The sequence below is a fragment of the Nicotiana tabacum genome, chromosome 10 (assembly GCF_000715075.1).
Source record: "Nicotiana tabacum cultivar K326 chromosome 10, ASM71507v2, whole genome shotgun sequence".
Taxonomy (NCBI): domain Eukaryota; kingdom Viridiplantae; phylum Streptophyta; class Magnoliopsida; order Solanales; family Solanaceae; genus Nicotiana; species Nicotiana tabacum.
The window spans coordinates 135731151-135742291 of record NC_134089.1 but is presented as its reverse complement, the minus strand read 5'-3'; the positions used below and the strand labels follow the sequence as shown (position 1 = coordinate 135742291).

The window sequence follows — 11141 nt, the reverse complement described above, 5'->3', positions numbered from 1 at the left end:
TGGGTAAATTAAACTATTCTTAACATGGATCTATATATCACAAGTCAGACCTTTTTTCCAATCAACACTTAACAAGCAAACCTTAGATCACATCATAATTCCCTTCAAATAGAAAATTACACTTGTCATTTTGCAAATTCCATATGCAATCGTCACACTGACTCTCAATAGAAATAAAAAAAAACTGATAGCATAACCAGCACAAACCATCTGTTGCACTATCCCTAACAGTCCCAAATCAAATATAGGCATACAAACTCGACTTCCTAAATCAGAGATTAAGCAGAAGACACAGGGAATCAAGCTATTAAGACATCATACAAATGAGGAACTTTTAAAGGCCACAAATTCATTTCCACGGTACAACAATTAGGCTAGCATGTATAATATAAGATCTATTACAGATCATTCAAAGAAGTAGAAGAAGAGAATGAAGGAAAATCCAGAAGAAACAAAATAGCTTGTATTCAATCTGGCCTCAACTCGAAGTACATGTTCTTAGTCACTCGTTGACAATGATTTGAAGTAATACCTGGTAATGAACAAGGAAAACAAAAGAGGTGAAGAATCAGCAACATGCAGCAACAGAAATCAAGTTAGCCCAGCAATGAAACAGTAACAGAATCAGCAAGTCAAGCCTCAGATTTTCAAACCCAAATTCTGATGTTCAAAAATCCAAATATACCACTTCTGCTGAATCCTTTCAAATCCGACTTCTCACAAGGGGATTAAAACTTGAAATCAAGCAGAAAACTTAACAATTCCAGTATTTTTTTGAAAAAAAGGACTTCAACCGTTTTCATTTTTTATAGATTTTTCTTTCTTCAAATCCTTTCAGCTCTCCAATCTCTTAGGTTGGTATCTCTCTCAGAAAGTTTTCTTCCTTTCAATCTCCTAAACTCTCCAACTCTCTTCTCTCATAAAAAAACCCCCCTAACTCTATCCTAAGTCCCTCCATTTATACCCAAACACTGACCCTGCCAGCTCGTAAGAGCACTCAGGCAGAACTAAGAAACTAATTCTGCCCATGATCTTCTTTAGAACTCCACTAGAGTATGTTTTGGTTCCCCATTAACCCTTGTCTTTCCTTTATTTAAAGTTCAAGCAGGTATGGGCAACATATTTTAATCAATTTCTTTTAAGCCTTCCCATACCATCATGTTTTGTTCCCCACTAACACATTAGATTAATGGTTAATTAAGTACTTTACTGACAGCCCACTTAGCAAGACTATTTGCCAAACTTTTAAAACCCCAAAATACCCCTGAAGACCCTGTGACTGCAGCTATAACCAATTCTCCTAAGTTCTGAATGCAATCTTATAACTCACTACTATCTAATTAACATTATCATACCAACACTGAATTCAAACCAACGTCAGATTCATTTCAGACCCTAAACAGTAGGATTTAATTCATCAAACTCAACCACAGCTTAAGCTTGAACCAAGTTGAATCAAATAGCAACAAAATAAAGGCCAAGGATTTTAATGATTCAGAATACCCTTACAGGGAATAACAGTAGGTTCAGGTGACAACCAAAACAACAGTTCATGTATTTTCAAAGTATTTCAACTGACCAAGCAATTCAAAACAATGTGACAACCGACTAAGCGATTCAAACATTGTGATGAACTAATCCTTAATTTTAGCAAACGGACAAACTTAATTTATCGATTGCAAAATCGGCAATGTTCTAACAAATCGACCAACTGACTAGCTTCAAAAATTGACTAAAATTAACGAGTCAACACCAATTACCAAACCAAAACAAATTGACGTGATGGGAAATTAATCAGAAAAGACACATATCGAATGAAGTCTAAAAAATGAGATGAAGAGAAAAATGAGAAAAATGAAAGCTAATTGACAAACTCCAAATGGAAATGGGAAATACCTAAAATGAACGACCAGCTCGGCTTGAACAAAATCCGGCATCTTTTGAGTTTGGTCGGAATAGGTCTTAATCGCGAGTTCTCAAACGAGAACACACGAACAAAACCTATTTCGGCCTCAAATCTTCAATACAGGCTCTTGATTTGAAAACTTAGCGTTCGTTCATTCGAATTGAGATTCGACAAACTCCGGTTTGATTTGAGTGGAACTAGGGTGGTTTAGGGATGAGGGAAGTCAGGTGGTGGTATGGTGTTAATTTGGGACTGATTGGGTAGGTTTAAGGTTTGAGGTCTTGTCTTCGATCTAAGATTCGAAGCAGTCGGCCATGATTCGAGGGTGATGGTTAGAGGGGTTAGGTTGGGGAGGTCGAGGGGAAGCTGGGGTGTGAATTTGGTGGCCATTGAACCACCGAAACGGCCATGGGGCGATTTCCGGTGGGCGGAGGGCGGTGGTGAGACAGGTCGTCTCTGAATCGATGAGAGAGACGAATGGGAGGGGTTCTGATTTTGGGGGGGTAAGGGTCGTTTGGGGTTTTTTTGTATTATTAAAATGGAGTGATTAATGTGAACTGTTGTATGATAAAAATCCAACGGTTGTGATCAAATGGGCACGGAACGGGGTCGTTTTGGTTCTGGGGTAGGATCAGCTCAGGGATTGGGTCGGGTTCGGGTTGTGGGTGAGATTCTGGACCGTTTGATCTCATCAAATCAAAGGTCCAGATTGAGATGCTCGAAACGGCGTCGTTTGGTTGAGGCTGGAGACGGACCGGGTTGGGACGGGTATGGGCTGGTTTTTTGGCCGGGTTTGGCTGAGTTTTGGTTTTGGGCTTGGCCAAATTGGCCCAACCAGATTTTCCTCTTCTTATTCTCTTTTCCTTTTCAATTTTCTTTTCCTTTCCTTTTCAACAATTAAAACTAAAATCCTAATTAAATTATAACCCGAATTAACTTAAAAATACTAATTTACTCCAACTAATATTTATTACAAATAATTAAATGCCAAGTTAAAAGAAAATCACAACAATTTGACTAAAATTACAAAACATGTTATTTATTTTTGAATTTTCATTTTGTAAAACACCTAATTATTAATTAATTCCAAAAACTATAAAAATCAAATATTAAATGCAAATGCTATATTTTTGTATTTTTAATGCATTAATAAAATTAAACATGCACACAAATATATGCAAACAATCAGGGAAATCACACAATAATTCCTAAAAAAATAACACATAATTAAAGAAAAGACCTAATTTTAGGAATTCTTTTGGAGTAATTCGTATGAGGCAAAAATCACGTTCTCACAGATAGTAGGATATATAAAAGAATAATTTTATCCTACTGTCTGAAATAGAATAGATAGCCAAAAGTAAAAAAAGACTCCATCGGGCTGCTGAATGGCATAAGAAGGGAGCAGCTCACCGTGGAATCTCGAGCTGGATCAAGAGTATGCACCAGCCTGGTAACCAGATGTACCTGCCTTAGATCCTGTACAATTAAGTACAGAAGTGTAGTATTAGTACATAAATAATACGTACCCAATACATATCCTGTCTAATCTCGAAGAAGTCGAGACGAGAGGTCGACTTGATACTTACTAGGGTCAAATAATATGAGCAAGTGTTATACTAAGCATGGATAACACAAATGGTTAACAATTTATAGCAAGGAGAAACAGGTCCTTTCCTAGATGATATCACGGTTAGCCATTTACATTTTAGGGCATACAACAAAGTTCAGTCCACAGCAATATACCGAGCAAGAAGCATACGCAAGTAGTGCCAAGGTCGTACGGCCTGATCCAACATAAAATTAAAGTGTGCACTGTCGGAGGGTCGAACGGCGCGAACCATAGATGCATCTATTACCCCGCTTGCGAATTATACATGCGACGCATCAAATGTAATTAAGCACAACAAACAGGCAGACAAGAATATATCAAGGGAGCAATTACTCATAGAAATGTCAACTTCTCTTTAAAAGATCAAGAAAGTGATGTTTTCTCGTATTAATTTCATTTACCACATTCAATATAATTTAAGCAATCCAAGTTAACCATAAAGTCACAAGAATATCACATAAAGTATGCTTTTGGGTCCTAGACTACCCGGACTTAAGCATAATAGTGGCTACACACAGACTTTCGTCACCTAGTGCGTACGTATCCCCCGCATTTAGTGGCAAATTATTAAATTATTACACCTATGGGGACAATTCCCTCTTATAAGGTTAGATAGGAGACTCACCTCGCTCCAAAGCGTACTCCCAATATCAAAAACGTACTCAAACCCTCAATTTAGAGCCGAACTATCCGAAACTAATGAAACGAGGTAGGAACTAGTCAATACAAGCTTAAGAGTTCGCATTTTAATTACTAAAGTAATTTCCCAACCTTAAACAAAGTTTCCTAAAATCCGACCCCGGGACCACGTGCCCGGATTCCAAAACATTTCGAAGAAATTTGTTCTTTATAATCTAAGGATCAATAATATATGATTTCTACTTCATTCTATAATAAATTTCGTTGTTAAATCTAACTTTTGTCAAAACCCTAGGTTTTGCTCTAATCCCATGATTTTCCTTAATCTTTGTGTGTTAATCTACTCGAGGTTCAAGTATTAAACTAGAAATAAATAGGATGAACTTACCTCAAGATGCTAGGTGAAAGTCTTCTCTCAAGAGCTCCAAAATCGCCCAATAAATGAGTGAAAATGAGCAAAAATAGCCTAGAGCCCATAATAAATGAAGGTCACTGCTTCAGTGATTTCCGCATCTGGGTCCTGGGACGCACCTGCGCCACCGCATTTGCGGAAACTCAGCTGGGCCACTGGGCCGCTTCTGCGGGAAGCAACCATTTCTGCAGAAGCTTAGCCGCTTCTGGCTTGGCCTGCCTTGGCCGCTTCTACGAGAGAACGACCGTTTTTGCAGTCTCACACCTGCGGTTGACCAACCACAGGTGCGGTTATGACAGAAGACTGGAGCTTCAGCTCCTTCCTAAGTTTTCCAACTTCACTCGAGCCTCGCTCGATTGACGCTCGGGGGCCCCAGTCCATGCCCGAGTATACCGACAAGTTTGAAATCATAAAACGGGCTCGCTTGAACTCTTGGAATGCCCGAAACAACGCTAAATCTAAGAATCACCCCTAAAACCAATTGAATCAAACTTATGAACTTCAAGTTCTTCAATTCACTTCTAACGCGCCGAAATGTACTTATACTATTCAGATTGACACTAAATTTTGCGGGCTAGTCTTAAATGTTATATTGGACCTGTACCGGGCTCCAGAACCAACATACGAGCCCAATACCAATATGATCAAGCATTATTTAATTTCATTAAATCCTTAGCCTCGGAATTCGATTTCGGATATACGCCCAGGTCTCATATTTTCATACAGACCCTCTGGGACCGTCAAAATACAAGTCCGGATTCGTTTGTTAAAAATGTTGACCCAAGTCAAACTTAGCCTTTTAAGAAAATCTTAGGGATTCAAGTGTGCCTATTACAACTAAAACTCTTCCAAATCTCGAGCCAATCATCCCCGTAGGTCGTAAATTAGTTAAAGCAAGCGCGAAATATTTTATTTGGGGGGGGGGTTCTAAAAAGCAAAATGATCAGTCGGGTCGTTACAACCACCTCTGGTCTGTATTGTTTTCTTTTCTTTTCGCTTCTGCGAGATGAATCATAAAATTTTAATGAGATCTAATTTGCTTGACTGAAAATTAAGTTGTTGATGTTGTAAGAAAACTGCAACCCTGTGTCACCTAGTTATAATGTAAGAAAATTGAAGAGTATAAGTCCACCATTGACAAAGCTCCGCTTTCGAAAATAGGATTTTTTTAATTTTATTAATTGTTTGGATTGGGTGTTGTTCCAATTGATTGAAAATATCAAAAAGAGTTCAAAATTTAAATTTGAAGTGATTTGGAGTAGATTTGAGCAAGATTTGAGTGAATTTCAGTAAAGACGCAAGGAAACGAAGTCGTTTTTTGTATAATAATGTATAATCTTGTATAATAGTGTGTATGAGTGTATAAACACATCTTATACACTATTATATACTTTTATACACCTTTATACAAGTGTCTGTAGACGAACTTCTTCCACGATTTTCAGTTGCATTTCTTATTCAAAACCAGTCCAAATCTCCATTAAATGACTTCAAATTCTATATACAACCTCCTTATACTATTTATAACAAGTATAAATAACACATACTCCAAGTTCCTCACAAAATCAAATTCGAAATTTAAACCCACATATTTAAGCTTATTAAAAATCTAATTTTCACCACCCAAATAAATTTGGTTTGTTGAACTAATATTTGAGTCATAGTTACTGATTCAAAATTTAACTTAAAAGCTTGAGCAATCTTTTTTAAAAATTGAATAGTAATTTCGAGGACCTATTGAAGTTGGATATTGAATCTTAGCCTATTATTTTTGGGCTAGTTGGTTGTAAATTGCAATATGGGCTATAAAATTGAAAAGTAGGGAGCCCAGTTATTTTTATATAAAAATTTTCCATTTTAAGACATCGACAAATATATATATATATAAACAAAATTGCCCTTTCAAAACTTTTTCCAAAACACATGTGGACAGGATTTTTGTACACAAATAATTTTAATTCTTTTTTGAAATATATATTATTTTTAATACATCAAATTAAACCATCGATAAAAATAATATCAATATAAATGATCCCAACATTACTAATCTTATTATTACTAATACACCTATTTAAATATATAGATTCTTATACACCTGCCAAACCACATATTGGGGGGTTGGGGGGGAGGGGAATCCATTCAATGGTGAAAGTCTGAAAGAGACACCTAAAGTAATTTAATGTTAAATATTCCACTCTCATGTCCTTAATTTATTACACCCAACTACTACTAATCTCCCCCTCTCACACCCACAATCTTAGTTCTTATTCAAACCAGTTAAACCGGTCACCAAAAATGTAGGAGCAATCTTACAAAATTTAATTCAAAGCAATAAATAAGAAAACATTAAAAAAAATTATTATTGCTTCTACTAAATAGGTGTTGCTTTTATGAAGAAAGTTTGATTCCTTTTTTAATTAGAAACCATGGAATTCCGTTAAGAAAAGGTTATAGTCTGTATTTGGCTTTTCTCTCAATTTTTGTAACAGCACAACGCTTGGTTTCTTCGCGTGACTCAAACGTCTAAACTTTTTCTCCTCATTTTCTTCTATCTTTCTCTCTCCCTCATATATTGCGCGAAACTCACGGCTCATTTTGTTTGTTTTCATGTTTTTCTCTTTTGGAATTCTGTTTCATCTTTTTTGGGGTTGCAGAGTAGAAAGGGCACGTCATTTTCCAGAGAAGAAAACCAGAAAGCAGAACTTGTTATGTAAATTTCTGTTTGTTTGTTTTTTGCTTTGAGAGTCGGCTATATTTTTCATTTGAATTGAAAGACAAGTCTCTCTAGTTTTTTCTTGGGTTTGTGTTTTCTTTAAGTTCAAAATTGTACTTTAGGATTGAAAATCTTAAAAGGGGTAACTATTCTGCTTGCTAGATTTGTGGGTTTTGACTGAAAGGGAGAAAATCACGCCGGAGTCTTTGGTTCGCGGTCACCGGAAAGTGAAGGAAAAAAAAAAAGACGACTTTCTGTCTTCCTTTTTTCTTTTATTTTCCGTATAATAGTTATAGTTGTCTAAACGTCAAATATTGGTTTCTAATTTATTTATTTATTTTTCACCTAGTATATTTAGACCGAGTTATATTCGCCCCTTCTCATTCTCATACTAATACAATCCCGTCATTTTCTCTCTCTCTCTCTCTCCCATTTCTACTTTGTGTTTTTGTTTTTCTCTTCTTCTCTGTTTCTTTTGTGTCTCCTCTGTTTCACAGAGTTTAGAGAGAGAGACAGTAATTTCCGATCTCTTTCTCTCTCTATTTTTTCTTGTGTAATAATCATGTCAATAGACAAAAGCTCAATGCAATCAAACCTTGATTGCTTCTTGGAATGCACCACACCGTTAGTCCCTTCCCAGTTTCTACCCCAGGTATTTTTTCTTCATTTTTCATATTTATAATTCAATGGATGAATATGAAATGTGATTTGTTATTGTATGATTGTTTTATGCGCAGAGTGAGATTAGGAATCTGAACAGGTTATGGCATCCATGGGAAAGGGAGAAGGTTGAATATTTTACTTTGGCTGATCTTTGGAATTGTTACGACGAATTGAGTGCTTATGGGGCTGGAGTTCCTATTAAAATGGATACAGGCGAAACTTTAGTTCAATATTACGTGCCTTATCTTTCAGCTATTCAAATCTTTACCAGCAGGTCTTCTGTTAATTTTCTGAGGTAAAATTCTTTTGGTGCTACACTTTTTTGGGTATCTCAATTTGATCATTGATTTTAGGGTCTTTTCTTGTCAAATGAATTTCTTGGTTTTTTTTGAAAGTAATGCAGCATTGCTTGTTTACCAAGTTGAGCCGGTCAAAGTTTGTGATGGCAGCAAAAATTCTGCTACTTAAAGCTAAATAGGCTATTACATAGTTTATGTTAGTAATATACGTTTCCCAGAAGTTAGATTATTCAAAGTTTGTTAGTTGCTTGTTAGAAACTATGCTTCATAGTTGTGGACTGGAGATAATGAAGTTGTTCAACAATTTAATAATTTTGTAGGGAAGAGACTGAGTCTGTTTGCGAGACGAGGGATTCGTTCAGTGATTCGTTCAGCGACGAGAGTGAAAGTGAAAAGCTATCAAGATGGGATGGTTGTTCTTCTGAGGAAGGAGATAGTCTTTGGCAAATGAATGATAGATGGGGCTATCTTTATTTTCAGTACTTTGAGAGATCTACTCCTTATGGAAGAGTCCCTTTAATGGACAAGGTTTTCCTCTTTAGACTTGTTACACCTTTTTTTGTCCCCTTTAGTTTCTATTCCCCTGCTTCTTAAAGTCTTCTTTTGAACCAAAATTTATACTGGTAGCTAGTGCTTTAGGAAATGTATGTGGTAGCAAGTTTTAGTTGTATATTTCCAATTAGTTTTATCTCTTGTTTCCTTTGTTATCAACCCCTTTCTTTTTATGAACTTCATATTCGAAAGAAAAAGGACTAACTGGGGTTTGTTTCTGTTAATAGGGATGATAGGAATAGTTCTTAGTTTGTGACTTCTAAGTACAAATTTACAGGCCTTAATTGTGCTTTTTAGTCCCCCTTCTCCCTAAAATCATTGGAGATAAATCTATTAGTATTGTTCTTTATTCTGTATTCTAGCCTAATCCGGACATTATGGTTGACTTAATCACCCACTCATCTTTGTTTATGCAACTCAGAGAAAATTTGAAGCATTTATTCTTTCTTTATGCAGTAGAGTTCTCTAATGATTCTTTATTTGATAAGATATATAAGATTCCATATGAAACATGTGGTTTGAACTTTTTAGCATATATTGTTTTGTTTTGAACGTTTATTTGACACTAACTCTGATTCTTTTTGCTCGCAGATTAGTGGTTTAGCTGAAAGATACCCCGGATTAATGTCATTGAGAAGTGTAGATCTTTCACCAGCTAGTTGGATGTCAGTTGCTTGGTATGCCAGTTCTTCCGTTCTGTGCACTTATGGTCATGAAACTAATGGTTAACTGAAGTAGATTTTATCAAGTTAATGAAATTTATCTGGGACATGTAAAATATTGTTTACTTGCTCCTTGATGGGTATTAATTGGATCATATTTTCCTTGTAATGCAACCAATTTTATACCACTTAAGTTGATCCTGCATCCTTTTGGTATTGCTGACTTGCTTGGTCGCCACAGTGAGTAATGAAAGGGGAATAAAGACGGATTTTGTTACTAACCCTTTTGACCTGGACATTATAGGTATCCGATATATCACATTCCTATGGGAAGAACCATTAAAGACTTGTCAGCATGCTTTCTCACATTCCACACCCTTTCTTCTTCTTTCCAAGGTATTGTTTGATCTATCCGTTGGACATTGAATGCTTTTCCCTTTTTAATTGCTATCTTCTGAGCGAACGAGTGATGAAGTACAGAATATTTTTACACTAGCTAATCTTTTGGTCGTCTCGTGCAGATATGGACCTTGAAGATGACACGGAGAATGGTAAACGGAAACGAAAGGAAGGAGAAAGCATCCCACTTCCACCTTTCGGTTTGGGCACTTACAAGATGCAGGGTGATGTGTGGCTTTCAGACAGGAAAGGAAGGGACCAAGAGAGGCTGGCATCACTTTTTAGCGTGGCGGATTCTTGGCTAAAGCAGTTGGGTGTCCAGCACCATGACTTCAACTATTTCATGGGTATTCGTCGTGGCTGACTATTTCAAATGATGAACTGCACTTTAAACCCCCCACCAATGGGGCTGATCACTGGAATCCCTTCTCGTAGGTTCTGAGGTGTTTTGGTTTGTTGCGTTGGTAGCATTAACAGCCTTAGTGCTGAAGATATCTCTTATGTAAAGGCATTAGGTTTTTATGTGATCTTCTCCTTATCCCAAAATGAGGATGTACTAAAGATGTGACTTCTTTTTGTATAGAGGACTAATTGGTAGGACATGATATTTACATGACTGTGATGACTCCTAGCACTTAGCGTGCAAGAATTGTTCCATCTTTTGTATAAATTCTGAGGTGTCTTTTTGGTGTGTTTTCCTTGTAATATTTTCATGTAAATAGTTGACATCTTTTTTAAACAGTAAATTCCAGTACAAGTGGAGAAAAGATGATGAGTTGTTCTTGTGTTCACATTGGAAGACTTGCTGTTTGTTTGTAGTGGATGAGGTTGGTTAGTGATTTTTATCAAAGTCTACAACATGAATAGAGGGTGGGTCCTTTTTTGTTACACAAACAGCCACAGCAGTGGTGTCGACATTATGTCAGTGCCATACATTCTGTGTTATTTTCTAAATTAGTAAGATTTGAGAAACTAGCACTAAATCTTTTAGTGGACTTTGTGTATGTAGTCGTCTTATCTTACAACCAAACTTCTCTTTCATTTTCCCCTTGCTTTTTAGTCTTCCCCTCATTATGTCTTAACAATGGTTAGAGCTTTTTGCTTTTTGAAGGAATTGAGTAAAATTTTGTCATTTTCTATTATTTAACAAATCAATCTATAAAAATAGATAACTTGTTGCTGAGGAGAAACTTTAACTCTATATGAAAAGAAAAGAAATGGGAGAAAGTCAAATTATATTTTGAAGATAGAATACATAATGCAATTTGTCTGATCCATAGTGAT

The 11141-nt window shown here is 36.3% G+C and overlaps 1 protein-coding gene across 1 annotated transcript; it reads left to right on the top strand.

The window, feature by feature from the left end:
• Positions 1-6972: 6972 nt before the first annotated feature.
• Positions 6973-10543, top strand: LOC107801642 (uncharacterized). The gene is made up of 6 exons (XM_016624998.2): positions 6973-7934; positions 8020-8240; positions 8565-8772; positions 9388-9473; positions 9763-9854; positions 9980-10543. Exons 1-6 carry the CDS (start codon positions 7845-7847, stop codon positions 10219-10221), a joined length of 939 nt encoding a protein of 312 aa, XP_016480484.1. The 5' UTR covers positions 6973-7844; the 3' UTR covers positions 10222-10543.
• Positions 10544-11141: the final 598 nt, after the last annotated feature.

Excerpts from the sequence above, each read along its gene's own strand:
- LOC107801642 (XM_016624998.2), top strand. The coding sequence starts at position 7,845 with ATGTCAATAGACAAAAGCTCAATGCAATCAAACCTTGATTGCTTCTTG. Across the intron at positions 9,474-9,762 it reads AGTTGGATGTCAGTTGCTTG|GTATCCGATATATCACATTC; the intron begins GTATGCCAGTTC and ends TGGACATTATAG. Across the intron at positions 9,855-9,979 it reads CCTTTCTTCTTCTTTCCAAG|ATATGGACCTTGAAGATGAC; the intron begins GTATTGTTTGAT and ends CGTCTCGTGCAG.